Source organism: Mustela erminea, chromosome 5, assembly GCF_009829155.1.
Source record: "Mustela erminea isolate mMusErm1 chromosome 5, mMusErm1.Pri, whole genome shotgun sequence".
Lineage (NCBI taxonomy): Eukaryota > Metazoa > Chordata > Mammalia > Carnivora > Mustelidae > Mustela > Mustela erminea.
Window position 1 is genome coordinate 3035202 of NC_045618.1, and position 21417 is coordinate 3056618.

At 46.4% G+C, this 21417-nt stretch overlaps 1 protein-coding gene across 3 annotated transcripts in view; it reads right to left on the minus strand.

Moving 5' to 3' along the window:
* The window catches only part of ADAMTSL3 (ADAMTS like 3), a 336446-nt gene that overhangs the window by 110790 nt on the left and 204239 nt on the right, over window positions 1-21417 (minus strand). For all 3 annotated transcript variants that reach the window (XM_032341952.1, XM_032341950.1, XM_032341951.1), the window contains exons 10-15: window positions 20012-20123; window positions 15006-15144; window positions 13854-13904; window positions 12548-12752; window positions 8379-8526; window positions 6748-6832 (exon numbers count right to left, since the gene is read on the minus strand). In XM_032341952.1, the coding sequence (XP_032197843.1) occupies window positions 6748-6832; window positions 8379-8526; window positions 12548-12752; window positions 13854-13904; window positions 15006-15144; window positions 20012-20123 (740 nt within the window). The remainder of the gene's footprint in view (window positions 1-6747; window positions 6833-8378; window positions 8527-12547; window positions 12753-13853; window positions 13905-15005; window positions 15145-20011; window positions 20124-21417) is intronic.

The following is a 21417-nucleotide window of genomic DNA, read 5'->3' on the forward strand; positions in this document are numbered from 1 at the left end:
AAAGACACCACATACCACATTCCCCCCAGATCAAAGTTACATGTAAACCGTGAAAACATGAAAAGTACAGTTGACCTTTGAACTCCTTGGGGTTTTGGGGCACCGACCCCCCTCCTCACTCCCTGCCCACAGTCAAAAATCCATGTGTAACTTCTGACTCCCCAGACTCGTAACCAACAGCCTACCGGTGCGTCACCCATAATGTACACAGATAGTCGCACCTAATCTGTGTGTTACATGAATTACATACTGTCTTCTTACAATAAAGTAAGCTGGAGGGAAGAAATGTTGCTAAGAAAATCGTAGGAAGGGAAAATACATTTACAGTGCCATACCGCCAAGATCCGCCGGTGAGTGGGCCCATGACGGTTCAAACCCATGTTGTTTGAGAACCAACTGTACTAGGAAACAGCATTTTTTTTTTTAAAAAAAAAGGTCATTTCACCATGTTGATGAAGGTGTGGGGAAGAGGGTGGGCTCCAGGACTGCCGTGGACAGGCAAACCCGTACTGACGTTCTGGAATGAAATCTGACCATAGAAATTCAAGGCCTTTGATGTGCCTGTCTTCTGTCCTGGAAATTCCACCCCAGAGATGTGTCCCTGTCTAGACAATTAGAGATGGGCAATTCGAGATTGGATACAGTCTTTTCCCTTTTTTGTCTTTGTCATGGTGAGTGATAGCAGCACGTTGCAGACAGCCAGAAAGATCTTTTTAAAACATAATCATGATGACACCCCTTGTTACAACCCTCTCGCTACCTCTACATGATGTCTAAGCTCCCTAGTGAACCATGAAGACCTCCAAGACGTGCTTGTGTTTCCAGCTACATCTCTGCTCCCTTGCGCCGTAGGCTGCAAGACCCCCACCACACTCAGTAGTCAGCAGCCAGGCACGGCCCCTGTAGACCAGTTGGCCAGCACTCAATCGCGTCTGACACCCACGTGCCTCTCAGGACCTTAGTTCACGCACCATCCCTCCCAGGAAGCTACCCCTGACCCCCTAAACCTCACAGGACAGTGATATAACCACTAAACTCTCTGTCTACCTTATTAGACCAACCTAGGGATGGGCAAAGCTTCCACTCAGGTCACCTAAGCTTCAGCTGGAGCCTAGCGAATCACCTCTACCACTTTACAGCTCTGAAATGCTGGACGAAGCCCTAGTCTTTCTGTCCCTCGGTGCCTTCACCCCTAGAGTGAGGGGAACAGCAACAGCTCCTCACGGGGCGTTGGAATCAAATCATTGGAATTAAATGCATGAATCCACGCAGACCCCGGGCACAAATGAAATCCTCAATATTAGCTCTTAGGACCATTTTGAGAAAAACAGATGCCTGCAAGACGACATAATCTGGTTTTAGCAAATATATCTTCCCCAAAGGGAGAAGCTATACTCGCGGGGAAGGACACATCCAAAGTGTTCCAACCCTGTCCTGTTTCCTTGGTTTTCACATATGAAAAACGAGAGAAGGGGCAAGGCGCCTGCAGAAGCATCTCGAATCCCAGAGAAACAAGGACGTCTCCAGGGAAGGTCTTTTAAAACCACGATGAATCGTATCAACCGTCAACACATTCCACAGCTGGAAGCTATGAAAGGTCAAAATCACAGTTCTCCTGGCGTAGCTTTATAAGCTATAATTTTTATTTTCCTAATTAAAAAAAAAAAAAAGCTTTTGAACATCCACTCTCTGTGTAAACTCAAAGCTCAGGCCATGGCAAACCACAGAGGCAGAAATATTTATCTTCTCCAGGCAGGTTTGGCAGGCTTTCTTCGAGGACTCGGAAATAGCGCTACGTTCTCCTTCTCCTTCATTGTCAACAAGCAAGCATCCCCAAACCACAAAAGACAGCGCTTACAGAAGGATGAACTGGAAGCCGAGGTATGCTGCGGTTTTGTTGGGAAATCGAGGGAATGAATAGTCAGAAGGGGTGGAGGAAACTATAAACTTCACACTAGACAGCCAGGGACAGGCCAGAACCTGCCAGCAGCGTGAATTATAAAGGAAAATTCATAGAGACCTCAGAGGGAGAGAGGGAGAGAGGAATCAGGGAGAGAGCAGCCTCAGGGGCGGAGCAGGTGCCGGGGGCTCAGTCTTCCATGCTGGAGAGAGACGGGTGGTGTCTTCGGGAGGAAAGGGTGTGCTGGCTTTGCTCAGGGGAGCAAGGGGAGGAGACCAGCAGCCCAGGCAGGTGCACTGGTAGCAAGAGCAGGTTTGGCCTGAACCCATGGTAGCTTTTATGACATTGCCCCTTCTGATTCAGTACAACGAACGGGATTTTCAGACTGTGGAAAGGACCCTACAGACGACCCATCCAGGGGCTCTGAGACTTGGAAATGTCTTCCCAAGTCACCCGGGACACTTGCTAAAAATGCTGGTGACAAATTCCTGCAGAGGGACAGCAGAAGAGCGGGGCTGGGGGCTGGGGGAAGGGTGTGGGGCACAGGGGAGCTAGTGCTTCTGGGGGAGAGAGTCTCTGCTGGGGAAAATGAAGCAGCTCGGGGGGGGGGGGGCGGTGCTGGCTGCACAACCAGGTCAGTGTACTTAATGCCACAAACCTGCACCCTTAGGAATGGTTGAAACGGTCATTTTTGAAATTGGAGCAGAGCGGATATATGACAGTCTATCAGGTTCAGGTGCACGCCAGAGTAGGTCGGTAGTTTTAGACATGACGACGCGATCCCCACGATGGTGGTTGTCACCCTCCGTCACCATGCCAAGTGACAAAATAGTGACGGCATTGCCTCTGCCGCACTTTCCACCCCCACGATTGATTTACTTTATAACTGGAAGTCTGTGCCTCTTCATCCTCCTCCACCTATGTCACGCACGTCTTACCACCAAATAAGTAAATAAATACAAGTTATCTGGCAGAGCCAAAAAATATATATGCTAGTGACAAAGCCCCCTCCCCACCCAGTGGCGGCTCTGCGGGAACCAGAGATCTGCATTTCAGGAGCATCACGAGAGATTCTGATGGCAGTGACGTGAGGACCAGGATTCAAAATGGTATTGCGACTATGAAAAGAGAAGATGAAGAAGGAGGGGGAGGAGGAAGAGGAGGAGGTGGTGGTGGAGGAGGAGGGGGGGAGGGAAAGGGGGAGAAGGAGAAGAAGAGGGAGAAGCAGCAGCAGCAGCAGAAGCAGAAGAAACAGCAGAAGCAGAAGCAGCAGAAGCAGCAGTAGATGTAGAAGGAGCAGTAGAAGGAGAAGCAACAGTAGAAGGAGAAGCAGCAGTAGAAGGAGAAGCAGCAGTAGAAGGAGAAGCAGCAGTAGAAGGAGAAGCAGCAGTAGAAGGAGAAGCAGCACTCGTCCTTCAGAGGCACATCCTGCGATATGACGAGTGAACGGCTATGCTATCTGGAGTCCGGCTCCCATGTTGGTGGCAGAGAGTGGCCTGACAATGGCTAGAGCCGGATGATGGACGCATGGGGGTCCATTATAATGGCCTCTCCTCTTTTATATAAGCTTGAAATTTTCTATAATTGAAAAAAATGCTTTTAAAAAAAAAAAAAGCCTTTGACAGGTGGCCCCCATTGCCACCAGAGGAGGAAGCAGGACCGAAAGGCTGGTGGGACGAGCGAGCCTCGGGGACGGAAGGCAGAGCAGGAGGGGACCGTCGGGGTGTCCCAACAGCTTGTGTGGTGACGGACGGTAGCTACATGTGTGCTGAGCACAGCAAAATGTAGCAACTTGTAGAATCACTGTGGTATACACCTGAAACCAAAGTAACATTGTGTCAGCTGTCCTCTGATAAAAACGTTATTAACGGGGTGGGGGTGAGTGGGAGCTTCCTGTGGGCGAGGCACGACCAGCAGCTCACTGTGGCTGCGGCGTCCCACTCGGGGCAAAACAAGGAAGGGCTCAGGGAGGAGGCTGGGGGCCCTGAAGGGAGACGCCCCCCACAAAGTCTGGTTGGCCTTGGGAACAAGTGTAAATCTTTGGATGATGGGGAACCATGGGAATATTCTCAACGTTGGAAAGAAAGAATTAGATCTGGGCCTTAGCTAGACTTGTCCAGGAGCTCTGAGATGGCGGGGTTGGGGGAGGGAGTGGGGAATGAATCAGAAGGCTCTTCCAAGTGTCCAGGGAATTGAGCTCAGGACCTAGACAGGATGGTAGTAGGAACAGAGAGAAGGGGCTGGAACAGAGACAGGTTTTAGTGGATACAACTTGCACGACCAGTAGTTAACTATATGTAAGGGAAGAATGAGACAGAGGCGAGAGTGACCCCAGGCTTGTGGTTTAGGGAACTGGACACCAACCCCATTAACCAAGACAGCATGCACGGGAGGAGTAGCACTTATAATCCAGGTGTGTTCTGGGGACAGAAGATCCCGGTAGGATGCATTGTTCTAGACTGAGAACTCTAAAACCTTCCTTGCGTGACAACCACACACTCCCTTCTAGCTGTCTCAGATCTCTTTCTTTCCACAGGTTCCCTCCCTTACAGAATCACAGAAGATCACGGGGCGCCTGGGTGGCTCAGTTGTTAAGCATCTGCCTTCGGCTCAGGTCATGGTCCCAGAGTGCTGGGACTGAGCCCCACATCGGGCTCCCTGCTCAGTGGGAAGCCTCCTTCTCCCTCTCCCACTCTGCCTGCTTGTGTTCCCTCTCTTGCTATTTCTCTGTCAAATAAATAAATAAAATCTTAAAAAAAAAAAAAAGAATCACAGGAGATCAGAGTAGGGAGAAGTTTCTGGTAGTATTGAGCCTAACACCCTTCCTGTACAGTTGGGAGGTGGAGACGTGTTAATTGACTTGTCTACAGATCTTATGATTTTTTAATATAGTTAAGGCCATCCTAACTTCAAATAAAAAACTGTAAAAGTATCAAACACCCATAGAACCACTTCTTGCCATCAGCTTCCCTACCACTCTTCACTCCTTTTTCAGTACTCAAACACCCACCTTCTTCTAATTGGGAATTCACGTCTTAAATCTCTGCAAGGTTTACTTCTCTCCCCTTTGAATGACGCTACTCTAAAATTAACTGGAAAAGACCCTCTTGGCCATCTAGATAGTGTTCTTCTTGGTCCGCATCATTTTCCCTTGGCTTTCTGGGAGATCTGCACCCCTCCTCAAACTCTTTACTGACTTGATCTTTACATTCATGGTCCTTCTTGGGTCTCCTCTCTCTGCTCACTACTCCGTCTCCTGCATCACCAACTTCTTGCAATCCCCCTCCTCCTCTAGATCACCGCGCTACTGTCGTGAGCCCAGAACCCCTCTCTTCTTCAGTCAGCTATTCTGGGGTCATTCACCTCACAGCATCTATAGTTTCTTCTGGGTTCACTTCCAGGCCCGACGCTAGTCCATGTGCAATGGTTCTGCGCCATATCCTATGGGGGACGTGCCAATTCTCCTGAGCCGCATCACTAGAGGCATGGTGCCTTCTCACATAGAAGAAGTAATCCACGTTCCCCTGCGGCTCCCTGGGCTGGGGCCCAGTTGGAAGGGACACTGACAGATGAGCAAGTTCCGAAACCAGCAATGTGGTTGGTTTTTAGATCCAACAACACATGAAAACCACTGGAAAAGGCTACAAGTGATGAGCTTGGGAAAGACCACACCCTTGGGATCCAGCTTTCTTCAAATTTGTAAAAACCTGCCACATGGGAGGAGGCATAGATGTGGGGTTTGGGGGGAGGGGGGTTGGGTTTCTTTTCTGTTTCAGAAAGCAGAAATTTGAAAGAGGCCTATTTAGCTCAACCAGGGAAAAATCCCGCGTAGAACTCAGGTTGAATGAGCTGTCTCTCAAGGCATGGGGCTTGGCCCGTCTCAGAAGGTGCTGATGGAGAAATGCCTGCTCTGAGTGGGAGACTGACCATATGACCTGATTACCTTCAAGAACCCTTTTCGTGCAACACTCTGGGAATGCTCTCTTGGTACAGAGCTTGTCAGCACCACAGACGTGACGCGTCTGACAGGGGATCAGCTGTCCTGTCCAATGACTTGAGGCTACCATTGGCGCGGTCATTCTTCTAGACTCTTGAATGAAAAACCTCAGAGCACCTTGACCCCTTGCTCTCTCCAGGTCCCTGCCCCTCCGTACCCAGAGGCTTCCTTGACGTGCTCTCCATTCTTTTCCCACTGACACCATTTCACTCTGGGTTTGCCAAGTCGCATGTGGACAGAAGTCACTGGATCTCTGAGCTGGAATGGACCCCGGAGAGATCAAGTCCAACCCGCCCGTTTACAGGATGAGACACAGAAAATTAAAGACTCGTCTAAGATCGCATAGTTAAAAGCGGTGGTTCTAGGCTCTAAGATACATAGCACCATCTTCTTCCCACTGGTCCAGGCCAGAGCAGGGCTGGGATTTCTCCTTGTCATGACTCAGGCCACCCCGATGCATTTCAACGGAACTGGTTTGGTTGAGACGGGCCATGTCTTAACCGTGGAATGACTGATTTACTTGTATAATATTGTCATGGTCCTTGGTCAAATCACATGTGTTAATCTAGACATAGTGCTTAGCCCCAATCTCTTAATTGTAACAGACCACTGGGTCTGCTTTGAGTTAACAAACACTGTTCTTTTATGTGCTTCTCACAAATACTGCCAAAGTGGGACTGCTGAATTGCGAAAGGAAGAAGAATTCTAGCCAGCTCAAGCTCTCTAGAGTCTGAAAATTCAGGTCATTTGGATTTGAAATCTATCATTGTACTCCAATGAGTACAAAAGTTACATATATCATGTTAGCTGGCTATGCCCCGATTACTCCCATGGAAGGTCCTGGACTCACGTTGGTTCTTCTGTTGCTATTCTGGTCTCTTCTAGTTCTTGGGCTTGTTTCAGCCAAGGTAACTTAGCTTCCACCGGACTTTTTTCTAAGAAAAATGGAACATAAACAACAAGCTTAAGGGACTTGGAGATATGACCATCGTTTGCCGAAGGTTTCATCAATAAAGCAGTCGTGCTTTGCAAACACAAGCTGAGTCTGTTAGCATACGAAGCAGCTTCTGGGGTGAACCAGACATTTCTGTCATATATTTTTTTAATTAACACATTATCCACATGCAACCAGATGATCCCACAGCAGAGTTGAACACGTTTTCCGAGCGAACATAAAAATGACTTTTATTTTTTTAAAAATATGTCTTTTATAAACCAACTCTGTTGTTTCCATAGGAAAGCTTTTACTTCAACCTTACCAGCTTGCTTTCTTTCGCCGCAAATTCTGGTTGCCCGTGAATACAGAAATTGCTAGAGAAAACCCAGTAACATAGATGTGTGGAAAGCTGGGAACAGGGGAATCTGTGCTCTGATTTACTTAAATTTTTATCATTGTAGTTGCTGAGGGAGCTCATTACCAACTACAGCCATGGTGCAGGAGCAAGACGCATGCCCCTTTCTGTCCTTCAAAGCCTCCCAAGATATGAAGAAACACTAGTTTTGAAATAAGAAAGGAAATCATTTTGCACCGCTGCGGGGAAACTGCAGACACGGAGGACATGTGCACCAGGAAGGAGAGAAGACTTCACTTGGTGAAAATTTTATAACCAGGATAGGTCCTTGCCATGGCAACCGGTGATTTTTCTGGAGGGCAAACACAGTAAGTAAATATTTGTTCAGTGCTTCATTGTACGGCTACTTGTATGAACAATGGGCCCAGAAATGGCGAAGAAGAATTTTACTATATTTTCTACGACACGAAGGGAGATTTCTTGGTACTAACAGGTGGGAATAATCTTTCTTTCATTTCCAGACAGGAAAGGACTGTCATGAGTGTTGGAAATACCTCGCTAAAATATATGGCAATAATCCTATACGGAGAGGAACGTGTGCCGGAGAGCTGATGCCAAGACTTCCTGCCCACGACGCTACCCATGTCTGTTAATTCGTGTGGAACAAATGGGAATAGCAAAAGAAACTCTAAAAGCATCTATAGGTCTAGACTGGGAGCTGAAAGTCTTAATTCATTCCATAGTAGGCAACAGGACACATGGTAAAGAACATGTCTAAAATACTGCGGGAGCAAAGAATGAGAACCCTGGGGGAAACTTCCTGCTCCTTTTCCTTTTTATCCTTCTATTTTTCTACCCCCATGCCACCTTTTTCTCATCCTGTTCACCCTACTTCTTTTTATTCAAAACAAGGATTACATTAAATTATTCTATGTCCACCAAGAAATGTCAGTATAAGCCCAGACGGATAGGAGCCCCTCTACATGCACTGAGTCAGTCTGAGCTCAGTCCCCCTCCCCAGATCACTCAATCACGTCGGCCCAGCTTCTCTACCCAGGTGGACGGCTCGCCCGGCATCTGTGGGTGAAACCAGTTTTTGAGAAAGTAAGTGGAACGGAAATGCTACAATATTCGAATGAGAGCAGGAAAACACCACTGGATTTCACTTCAACAGGCACCACCAGCTTACCCTTTGGCTTATAACACGGGATGGGAATGATACATTCTTCTTTGATGTGTAACTTCAGCTGTGGGTTGCAGCCGCCCACGTGCTGGCCGCGGTGGTTGATACACAGAACGACGCGGTAACGCAACCCTCGGCCACAAGTCACCGTGCACTTGGAAGAAGAAATGAAAAGCCAGTGAACTCCTTGCTCATGAACCGATCCACAAAGGTATTAACAACTCATGCAAGGAGAGCCAATCACGGACATGAATATTAAACACAAAAGACACCAGGCAACCACGTAAAGAAGGGGGTACAAGCTGATTTGCTGTGATTCTTATGGGTCAGGGACCCTCCCTTGTAAGGCTTCCAATTCTCAATCTGAAAAGTATTTCAGATGAGGTCACACGACAAGAAAAACGGAAATGCCCTGAAATCTTCCTGCTCCAATATGAAAGAAACTTGATATAAGTTTTCTCAAATTGGATTAAAAATTGTTTATCACATTATCCAAACTAGCTTGTGACAAGGAAAAAAAAAAGTTTTTTATACTATCATTTAAAACATAAAATTCTGATCAATCACATGAAAGGATTATCTTTCTATTCTGTCTACAGAAATCGATCTTACAAAACTGCGATCATATGAAAAGGTGACCAAAGAGGATTCCGCCAAAATGGTTAGGAAAAATGCTCCAAAGAAAGCAAGTAGTTAGAGTTGATAAAGAGTCGTTAGAATTATCTTTTTCTGGGGACGCCTGGGTGGCTCAGTGGGTTAAAGCCTCTGCCTTCAGCTCAGGTCATGATCTCAGGTTCCTGGGATCGAGTCCCCCATTGGGCTCTCTGCTCAGCAGGGAGCCTGCTTCCTCCTCTCTCTCTGCCTGCCTCTCTGCCTCCTTGTGATTTCTGTCTGTCAAATAAATAAATAAATCTTAAAAAAAAAAAAGAATTGTCTTTTTCTGGATTTTCCCATGAAGTTTGTATTTTTTTTTCTTTCACTATTTATTTATGATTTGGATGGTACTCTTGGTAGAATGGAGTATTTTCACGTCATGAAACCTAGGATGTCTTTTCAATTCATCTCCATACGCTGGTAAGTACGTATGTGAATATGTATGTGGCTTGTTCTTATTAATAGACTTTATTTTTAAGGACCACTTTATATTAACAGGAAATTGAGCAGACAGTCCAGAGTTCTGTGCCCCGGCCCTCCGCACCGTTCCCTCTACTACTGACATGGTATCAGTGTGGTACAATTATTACCACTGATGAACCAATACTGATGCATTATGGTTAACTCAAGTCCAGAGTTCACATTGGGATCATTTTTGGTTTTTAAAAATTTGTGATTTCTTGCAATTTTCTGGCTTATTCTAAACAAAAATTCACTTGGATACCCAATATTTTGTGTGCTTTCTTCTTCAAGAGTCATCCCCGAAGTGTATAAACTAGCGGCCTCACCAGTTCTGGATCCATCCATGAAAGGGACTGAGAGCCTTGGGGCATCCGCTAAGGGACAGGCAGTGGCCCACAGGAGTCGCCTCACTATCTGTCCCACACTCCCGCAGCTCACCAGCTTCCCTCCTGTTCGACAGATGAGCGAACAACAGCCTGCCCCCGAAGGACCTCACTCAAGGTCACAGAGTTCCCAAGAGGCAGAGCGGAATTCCGTTCCAGAGCCTCCTGTTGCCACAACCATGACATTGCCGCTGATTCACCGAGTTCAGAGATTCTTAAGTCTATAGATGTTTTCTACATGGTCACAGCCAAATTTCAACAAATGCGTGACTCCAATAAAGGAGTATCAGTAGAGAGCAAAGAGGTGGCTACCAGGCTGGGAGGGGGTGGGGAGCTGGGGGTAAAATAAGGGCTGGGGATGAAGGAGGGAACTTGTGCTGGGCGCCGAGTGACATATGGAAGCGCCGAGTCACTGTATTGTAACTCCCGAAACCGTTACGGCACTGTATGTTAACTGTACAGGAATTTTTAAAATTAGGATTAAAAAAAAAAAAAAGAAAAGAATATCCGCAGCCCTCTGACTTCATCTTGGCACTGTTATGACCATTGAACAAATATTCAAATGTACTGAGTGTGGTTTGAGATTAGACCCTATTTCTGGGAAATGGACTCGGCGACCCCAAGATTTATGAACTTGAAATACATGACGCTGAGAAGCTGTTGCCTATCGGTCAAGAAAGAAACAAAACTTCTGCCCAAACTGAAAGAAAATGGGGTGATGCTAAGGTCTGACTATACCAGAATTGGTCGGTCCAAAGGGGTATTGGGTCGTCCAAAGGAGCCTCCCCCAGGAAGCTGGACACTGAGGCCAACAACGGCGTCAGGATCTGCATTTACAGAACTCCACTCTGGAGCTGACCGTATCCCTAATGACAGCGAATTCTCGTTACTGAGAATGTATTTGGTTGTTGAAAAGAAATAGAAAGTATCACAAGCCAAGAGAGGCAAGCGAGATGATTCAGTAACAGCCCTCTGTTTTGAAACCACGAGTGACGGTAAAGCCGTGAGACTGATGAGGGCATGAGGAGGTGGGATAAAAGCTCTAAAACCAACATAAAACACACGCACGCGACTTCGAAGAGCACAAATGAAGGATGCCTGGGTGGCTCAGTGGTTAAGCGTCTGCCTTTGGCTCAGATCATGATCTCAGGGTCCTAGGATCGAGCCCCACATAGGGCTCCCTGCTCGGTGGGAAGCCTGCTTCTCCCTCTCCCGCTCCCTCTACTTGTGTTCCCTCTCTCGCTCTCTCTATCAAATAAATAAAATCTTAAAAAAAAGAAAAGAAAAGAAAGAGTGAAAACAAGCCAGGCAGTTTCTAGAAGTAAAAATGTTGATTTCTGATGATAGATCACAACGTGATTTTTGGCACATAACTCAGGAATTCAAGAACTAAATAATCCTTTTTTTTTAAGATTTTATTTATTTCTTTGAGATAAAGTTAGAACTCAAGTAGGGGGAGATGCAGGCAGAGGCAGAAGCAGACGCCCCGCTGGAGCGGGGAGCCCTATGCAGGACTCGATCTGAGGACCCTGAGATCATGACCTGAGCCAAAGGCAGAGGCTTAACCGACTGGATCCCCCAGACGCCCCTGAATAATCTTGCCATAATAAAATCTCCCCATCTCAGTCTACTTATTTATGTGAACAAGTTTCCCCAGCGTGTACATGCGAAACAAAACAAACCAAGGAATCACAGTAAAAATTAAGAATAAAATTACCGCTGAACCCATGTCTCATTCTGGCAATGGACTATTATTTCAAATTCCCCCCCCTCATTTTCTAGACAGATTGATCACAACTGAAAATTTACTTTTTATGTGTAGAATTGTTTACCAAAATTTGAAATCTATTTATGTTGTTTTGGTATAAACAACCCAGGGAAATATTTCTAATACTTAGGGCCTTACGGTCACAGGAAATTAAATTCACTTCAAATAAAATAAAATTAATTAATTTCACTCACTATAGATTATTTTCTTGGAGAAAAGTACAATGGTGTAACAATAAAAAACTATAAAGCATGAAGCTACATTATATTTGGATACATTTCTAGGGGGAGAGTGGATTGAAAGTGGGAGGTCAAGGGGAAAAAATTGCAGACGATCCCAATTGTTGAAGAAGAGCTCCTCTGTGTGTTTTTGAGGGAAACATGCCAAGGGTAAAAATCAATGTGGCATTTACATTCTGCTGGACACATTTTTTTTTTAAATGCCATAACACTTGTATTTTAAAATGCCAGAATTTTTACATGTTAGAAATGACATCCCTTGATACTTTGTATTTAAACTTACACAAAAATAAACATACAAAAATGCAAAAAAAAACACAACAACTTCTAGATATTGGGGCGCCTGGGTGGCTCAGTTAAGCGTCCAACTCTCGGTTTCCGCTCAGCTCATGATCTCAGGAGTGGTGAGATCAAACCCCGCGGCGGGCTCTGCGCTCAGCACGGAGTCTGCTTCCCAATCTCCCTCGGCTCCTCCTTGCTCCTTCCCAATAAATGAATAAATAAAATCTTTAAAAAAATTTTTTTTAGATATCAACCTAAATATTTGTGAAGGGGTCTACAACTTTGCGAACATCTTTCAGGGGGTATGTGAGAAAAGACTGCAAACACTCAGCCAGCGTCCATGAAAATCTGAGATTTAATGACAGGTGTCCTGTCCTCAGGTCTTACCTGAGACCACTCCATGGCGACCCACTTGGGGCAGTCGAACAGGTTGCAGGTCTGCATGACCTTGGGTTTGGGCGCGTACATGCACTTCCACTCCTCCACCTGCAAGATCTCCCCGTGCATGGACTCTTCCACACACACGAAGCCCCGTCTCTGAATCCCGCCGCCGCAAGACACGGAGCACGCGGTCCAAGGATTGTGTTCCCAGCTCAAAAGCAAACAAATAAAAACACATTATTTTTGCGTCATGTGTTGGTTTGTTTCAAGCTTGCCAAAGGGAAAGAGGCCAGTTGTGGTTCCACGGAAAGCACATGGGACTTGGAGTCATGAGACTTTAGTCATAACGGCCCTACACAATATATAGTCACAGGGTGGTTTACACGTCTGACCCCGAGGCTGCTGTCAGGGGGCAACGCCACGTCTTCCCTCGTGCCCCAGCGCAACGCCATTCTGAGAACCACACTGGCTAACATGTAGAGTGTGAATGCATTCTTTAAATCGTCCGTCCAGGGATGCCTGGGTGGCTCAGTGGGATAAAGCCTCTGCCTTCGGCTCGTGTCATGGTCTCAGGGTCCTCGGATTGAGCCCCGCATCGGGCTCTCTGCTCAGCAGGGAGCCTGCTTCCTCCTCTCTCTCTGCCTCTCTGCCTACTTGTGATCTCTGTCCGTCAGATAAATAAATAAAATCTTAAAAAAAAAAAGTCAGTCCACTACAATACTAAGACAATATACTAGAGCATCACAGAAACCGAAGGTCAGAAACCAGTCATCTGGGCATCGAAGGGGATTCAAATTTCCGACCAGCTTCAGGACCTGAGCTCCCTCTATTGTGGCCAGTCATCCGAGCTATGCTTGATACCTCCAGCGATGGGAGAGTCGCCGTGGGAGAGAGCGCATTCCGTCTGATTCTAAAACAGATCTTCTTCATTATGGAGTTGAAGTCTGCTTTCCCTTAGTTCTCTGTAAAGATCTACTATCTAGGGGCGCCTGGGTGGCTCAGTGGGTTAAGCCGCTGCCTTCGGCTCAGGTCATGATCTCAGGGTCCTGGGATCGAGTCCCGGTCCTGGGATCGAGTCCCGCATCGGGCTCTCTGCTCAGCAGGGAGCCTGCTTCCTTCTCTCTCTCTCTCTCTGCCTGCCTCTCAGTGTACTTGTAATTTCTCTCTGTCAAATAAATAAATAAAATCTTTAAAAAAAAAATCTACTATCTACCCCTCTTACATTTTAGACTATTGCTACAGATGGGACACACTGCCTAGCAAACAACTTAGAGCAAACTGTGGAATGGAAAAAAGCGAACACGTGACTCACCGAGGGAGAGGCTGGAAATGGTCATAGGGCATGATCTCTTTAAATCCGTCACTACAAATGAAAACATTGGGGCGACGTCATTTCTCAATTAACATATTTGTTAACTTGACCCCTATGGATCTGACATCCCAAAAGAGAGCTCTTTCACTTTGAAAACTAAATATGCACATGTTATGAACTCTTCCCAAAAACTCAGCCACCACCTTTTTGAGTTTCAGGAATATCTCTGGCACACGCCGTGCCCAGCTCTATGAAAATACAGAAACCAGTGGTATGTATTTGTCAAAGGAAAGAGTGTCTCTTAAATTGGATAAATCTATTTTTTATCATCTAAAATTTTTTTTGATATAGTAATGCTATCAACACGCTATCGTTATTAGTGGAATCGTCAGAGAAAATTTTATTTCATGGAATTTGTCTTTTGAAAAGGTCTCTGTGAATAATTATGTTCACCTGGGATTACAGGAAATGGGCAGCTCAGTGATAGGAAATGAAATCCACTGAGAACGCTTCCTTTTCCACTCGCACGCTTCTGCCGTAGCCAGCTGGCAGATGTCTGGGGGATTCTGGGACTTGATACTGTGCTGTTATTTTAAGATACTGTAGTAAAGCCAGGAAACTTCCGCCAAGCCATCCAAGTCAGCAGGTACTAAATTATGCAACGGGATGGTTTATGCATAGCTTTTCTGCTTTGGCATTAAGACTTTTCACTTTCTTGCCCAATGCATTATTTACACAGAATTTAATGTGAACACTTCAAAAGTCAAAACGTGGTCACGGGTGACCCAGTTTAAAAGGGAAAATGGTGAGTTCAAGACCTTTATGACTAGCAGATGGACAAGACCTCGTACTTGGACGAAGAGCACTTTCCCATTGTGCGTGCTAGAGACGCTCAGGGAGGGTCATTCCGCAGAGGCAACTCTCTGAGCACAGGAACACACAGCCAGACAGGACAGCCCTGCACCGCATGAGCCGGTCAGCCTACTCCCTGTTGGACAGGTGACTGATGCACGTAACGGCCACCAGCATGTAGTCAAGGTCACGTGGTGCAAAGGGCACATGGTGCAAATGGCCCTCTGCAAAGACCAATCAGTCTAGGCCACACTTGATTTCCTTCTTTTCAGAGGGGAAACCATGGGTGATGGTGCACACCTCGATGGGCAGGGGTCCATGCTGCACTCCTTCAGTTTGGGTTTTGGCTTTACGTTTTCGGGGTAGTAATGGCAGTAATGGTCAGGAACCACCCTCTTCAAGCGGATGTCCACACACTCAGCTGAGTTGAGCTGATAACCTAACGGGAAAAGAAAAGGCAAGTGTGAACATTGCATGGCGGCCTCTCCACGGGGCACTGATCCCTTGCCACACTCTTTTTTTTTTTTTCCCCTTAAGAAACTTGACTCAGTGGTTCTCATCCCTGGATGCTCAACAGAACCCCTGAGAGCTTTAGCACACACCAGTGCCTGGGTCCCTTCATGGTCCAATAAAGCCAGAAACACCGTGGCTTGGTCCAGGAAATCTTTTTTTTTTTTTTTTAAATGATCTTCAGGCTCATCTAAGATGACTAAAGTATCTTCTAAGATGACTGAGATGGCCAAGATTGGGCCATCTTGGACTGATTGTGGAGGTCTTAACAGTTGTAAGTTAAACACTTTTTAACACTTAATGAGAAAGTTACAGCAGCCCCCTCTTCCACAAGGCCTGAACCCTGGGGCAGAACGTCACCCACTGTTCTGTCCCTGACACCAAGTCAGACCCCCCTTCTTTCCGAGCGCCCGCCCTCTTTACCTGTCACCACCCCCATCCCCCTTCCCCAGAGACACCTGTTCATCATTTATAGGTTTTTAAACAGGCATCTGCCTCCTGTAACCTTGTTTGTGTGTATCCGTTTTAACCAAGTAGTTATTTTAAATCTGGTTCTATTTTCTACTTCTCTCACTCAACACTACATTGTTGCGAGCTCCCACCGCAGACCATCTAGATGCTGGTGTATACCAGTTTAACTCTCTTGCTTTCCCAGGGAACCTGGGGCACCTCGGAGGCCAACGAACTTCTCACCTGGAGACATGAGCACTGTCCGTACAGGGAGGAGCAGAACCCATCCCCTCTACCGCCCCCTGCCGGGGAAGGGATGAAGACTCACTTCCGAGTCTATTAAATTCAAATTGTCATCGCTGAGGAAAGTGAACATTCCAAAGGGGTGAGTGCTGTAAATTTTTTTAAAAACACCCAAAATGATGCTTCTATTTCCTGAAAGATCTGATTCCAGGCTTCCTGTCACTACATAAGTGTCATGTTAAGTTAAAAAAAAGAAAAAAGAAAAAAAAACAATTTTTCAAAACCAGAATGATCTCTTCAGGAAAAAAATAAAATAAAAATAAAGCCCAAGCTAAGCTCTCAGTCTCAGCCAGTTGGTCTAAAGGTCTAAAAATACATTGAAGGGCCTGCTTGTCGAGAGGAATCTGATTTCATAAACCACTAGACAGCCTTCTGCAAGCCACGGCTGGGATGTAAGCGGAGTGCAGAAGGACAGCCTGGTGTGCATTATAAAAAGCAAGGCTGAAACCGCAAGAACGAAAATCCAAACGGAGTCAATAAAACGTTACTCGGGTGCCAACAACTGCCAGAGAGTCTACAATATCAGATGGCAGTGGCGATTCTGGAACTTTCTCCAGATCGATCTTAAGAATCCCGCATAGATGACTGCAGACAAGACCAGGAAAGTCCATCCAAGCACCTTAGGGAGCAGGGAACTAACTCGCCTGACTATCCCAAAACTCAGAAATGGCAGTTACAATGATCGTGTACACTTGATTACTAATATAATTACATTCTGGTATTGCTTTTTTGCGGGTTTTTATGTGTGTGTTTTTATTTCCTCCAACACAAGAAGAGAATGAAATTACAGCTCCCTGAATCAGAGAATAACTTTGTTCTAAATGGAAACATACCTCTAGGAGACAAAAAAAAAAAAAAAAAGCATACAGTGTTTATAATTTAAGGAGAGACAATTAATTTTCCTCTTTAATTTTATGGCAGTACCAAGATAACTAAAAGTGAAGGAAATAAGACAGATCGCCTTCCTATATTATGAACAAATGTGCTGAAATTCTGCCGGTGGGCACGCAATGGCAGGCTGCAAGGGGAACCCCGCAAGCAGCATGACGACCCCCTTCTGTTCTGACAACCGCCGCCATCTTGGTGGGCAGTCTCACGACTCGGTGCCCCCACGTATGGTTCCAGCCAGGCTGACTATGTCTTTCCTTTAGAATCCAAGTATAAGACCCATCTGTGTTCCTCCCAAGAATTTCATCAAACTAAGCCGAACCCCATTACAAATGTCCCTCCCAGAGCAGAAAGCTGCTCTTTTGTCTTATGTGGCTACATGGGAACGTCTCTCTGAATAAGGTGGTGTGAGAGTTGGTGGATACATTAAAAAGAAATGTTTGTTTTCCTGCCAAGTAGGATTAAAAAGAGCCCCACCGGCTCTTTGCTTTCATGTTGGGATCCTTGAGAGACTCCATCGTCCCTGGAGCCATGGCCCAGCTGACGCTACGGTGGTGGGGTTCTGCTTCTGGATATAAAATGTACATGTAGGGAGCTCTAGGTATGTCCCACTCCCCCTGAGGCATGGAGTCGTGTCTGTATCTCATAACTCATCCCCAGAGAATCCCGGGAGAGGGGACGGCCAGAACTCTGTAGATTACACAGAGGCATTTTAAACAAGACTCAGGTTTGCCTTGACTCTAACGTAGCAGGTATTTCCTGAGTACCCACTAACTGCCAGGCTAACCGCACTAGACTCCTTGGCACGTGTCCTGTTGTTTTGTCCCCCAACAATGCTGCAGGGTGGGAGGAGGGGGAAATCGTCCTGTTTTATGGATGAGCAGACTGAGGCTCCGGGCCAAGTAGTGGCAAAGCCAAGAAGGGTATCCAGGTCCCGGAACTTGAGCTCCGCGGCCACACCGCCTCTTGCAGTAAACATCGTCATGCAATTTTTAGAGAACGAGTCTGGCCAAAGTGAGCCTGAGGCCCAGGTTTGGAGAGATTCATGGAATTGATGCAGGTCACGGTCTTAAATCCAAACGCTCTTTGACCTCAATCAGTGTTCAACAAGATCAGAGGTGTGGTAAGAATTGCCTGGCGGTCACCGTTGCAAGGTCAGTGACTCGGCACTTTGGAGGAGTTTCTGCCTGTGAACCGTACTCATCATGTTCCACAAAACATGTTCTCGCTTTCGGGGGGGTCAAGAGAGAGAATGTGACGGGACGACTGCCAGGGTTTTGTTTCCATATTCGTTTTTGTGATTGTGTTCAATTTATGGCAAGACACCAGAGTTTGCCGCTTGGAACTGCTCGTATTAGATCCTTTTTTGTGAATATGTCCATTTAAATTTTTTTAGAGGTCCATTTAAAGAAAAACGAGGAGTAAATAATAGGTCAGGGTAACACAGATACAGAAAAGCAGTGAAGTTAATACAGTTACAGGTGATATCCTGAAGACATCGCTCTAGAGAGCAGCGGTTCTTAAGCTGGGACGTGCACCATAATCTCCTGGAGAGAAGGGCCCCACTCCTTGAGTTTTGGATTCAGTAGATCCAAGTTTGGGCCCAAGAATCTGAATTTCCAGCAAGTTCCACGTGACGGCTGCTGCTGCTGGACCAGGAAACCCACTTTGAGAACCACTGCTGTAGGACCATACTCATGGTCTCTTACCCATGCCTGGTCCATGAAGAACTAACTGGGAAGGTTAACTTTTCACCTTGTTTCTAGAGCCCCATTCAACCCCTAGACTGCTTCTCTTCCATTCCCAGCAACACAAGCTCCTTCTGGGGGTCTGGGCTACTTGGGGCTCCCTACAAAAGCCTCCTGCTTTCACTGGGAGCCTAAATCGCAGAAGACAGCAGTCTGACATACATGTGCATAGGAACCTGACCTTGGTGGAGGAGCCCTCCTTGATAAGCCTGTGGTTTAGAGGAGAAGAGGCACTTGGTTTGTGGCTCTCTGAACAAGCTCATATTTGATAGCCCTGCAGGGCAGAAGTGGTTTGGGGCTAAGCTGACGGGGCTGGGCTGCAGAAGGCCAACTGATTGTACCCCTTCAAACACAGCCCTATCTGAGCCTGCCTGCCCTGACCTGGTCCCAGGGGTGGTGGGTGGTTCTCAGGAGACACAAAGGCAAAGCCACCTAGAGCCTGGGGCTCTGCCATCAGACAGACCCGGAGCCGGATCCTAGCTGGGCTATTTGCTCGCTGAGCACACAGGAGTCCACTTTTGACCTTTCCTATGTTTCCACTGCTCATACGTAAAAACAGCCATGAAAGGAGATATTTTTTAAGGTTGTTTGGAAGAATAAATGTGAAGGTGAGTGCCCTAGCCCATGGCTTGATACATGTAAATGCCCTGTGCTGTTATTCTGGTGCTTTTAAGGGGAGTAACAGCATGAAGTCCCTCTAGCAACTCTAGTAACCATGGTCGTGGGTCGGCAGTAGTCTAGAACCATTCACCTTCAATTAAAAGAGACTTATCTCCATGGAGGCTCTGGGGCCTCATCTCCTCCAGGCAGGTACTTCTTCCATGTCAAACAGACGGTGATTCTGCACTTGAGCCTGCAAATCTGTGTGGCACGTGTGGAGCCCTGGGCTACACTTGGCCCAGAGCCTTCCTGAGCTGTCTGTGAAATCCTTGAAGGAAGCAAGCAGTAAGCAGGATTTCCCCTTCACCACTGAGCAGCTACCCTTTCTCCCTCTGGGAAGTCCTGCTCTGGCACCCGATGGAGGACAGGGGACATTGAAACATTAGAACCAATACATTCATGAACTTGGTCAGACTGGGCAAGTGACGTGGCCTCCCTGTTCTCAGGTCTTCCATGGAAAATTAAAGAGAAGACCCGCTTTAAAGACAATCAAAACAAGAAAGGCCAGAACTCATGCAAACACCTTTCTAGCTTTTTGCTAGAAGTAAAACGTGTTTTCCAAATCCCGTTTTCACCTGTCCTCAAGAATAAATGCATTTGGGAACACCACCGCATTCCAGCCTCTGAGGAGGACGCCATGTGATTACATATCCCCAGTTACCACGCCCATTGTCAAGTCAGCCTTAAAAACACAAGTATGTCATTTCTGACTCTGAGCCCTAAGCATGCCCGTGGTCCGCGCCTCACCTCCTCCACATGTTACGGTGCAGGGGAAGAAGTCGGTTTGCCTCCACTGATGACTGATTGGCTGGTAGAAGAAGAACTGGACCACGCTGTCCTTGGCCACTGTGTACCTGGTCTGGACAGAGAGAACTGTGGTCAGCATCTACGTACGATGAGCCAGTGCTTCCCACACCTTTCCACATGCGACGAATCTATTTCACTGATACTGACCATCACATATCGATCACAACACACTGTGGCACAGGAAGATTCCAAAAATTGTGATGTGGGACAACATTTCATTGAGGTCTGTCATCCATGGGGGCACAGAAGATCTTCAGCCCGTCTCCCTGGAGTCATCCTTCCAGACAACTCCATGCCTGGCAGTGAGTTCTCAAATGTGTCAGGTAGACTTGCTTGTTTAACTTCTTTTTTCTACCTGATACGTCTGATTTTAATTTCTATGGAGCCGGGACTGAGCCAGTCTAGGCTGGTTGGCAGCACGGCACAGAACTGGGATTCTCACACTTTCAATAATAACATCTCGAAGCAAATCCGTCCAAAAAGGTCTTCTGAAAGCACAACTGCAAAAGCTCAAACGTACACAAATACGTGGTGTTTACACACGTATTTGTTCCAGCATCTAATGAGCGTTCCAGCATCTAATCAGAGAGGAGGAGGGGCACCGGTGCGTGTGAGGAAGCAGAGAGAAGAGGAAACGTACCGCTGAAGGACCACACTCAAGCAGCAAGTTCTCCCCCCAGATTTTTCTTTTCTTCTCTCCTGACTGAACAAACGAATGAACTGAGGGAAACAACCAGAATACAACAAAAAGAGAAAAAGAAAGAGGGAAAGAAGTTGAGTTCAGTTCTTGTGGGATGGACCCAGAAATGCCAACACACATTACGGAGTTCAAGCCAGAGATACCGAGGAAATAATGAAGAGGCAGTATTTGATGATGTAATTGCTGAGGGTTTCTCAGATCTTGAGAAAGACAGGTGGATTATTCAATTCAAAAGTGTCCAGCAAGCTCTGAGCAGACATTTTAGAAAAGTACAACAGCCAGGATAAGGAAAAATCATGTTATTGGGAAGAAAAAAACATGATTATCTGCAAAGCAGTGAGAATCAGATTGGAGTCAGAGTTCTCACAGGAAACACCAGATGTGGGAAAACAAAATCATACCTTCAAAGCGATGAGGAAGAATAACTTTTCATCTTGAATTCTGTCAGTGATTAACCAACAATCAAACACCAATTAACGATCAACAAACAATCTATGATCCAATTATCATCATAGTCAGTGAAATAAAGATATTTCAGACACAAGATGACTGAAACTTGACCACTTGAGACCCTCACTGGAAAAAGAGAGAGAGAGAGAGAGAGACTACGAAAAGGTGCCAAACAAGAACTAATATAAAAGCAGAA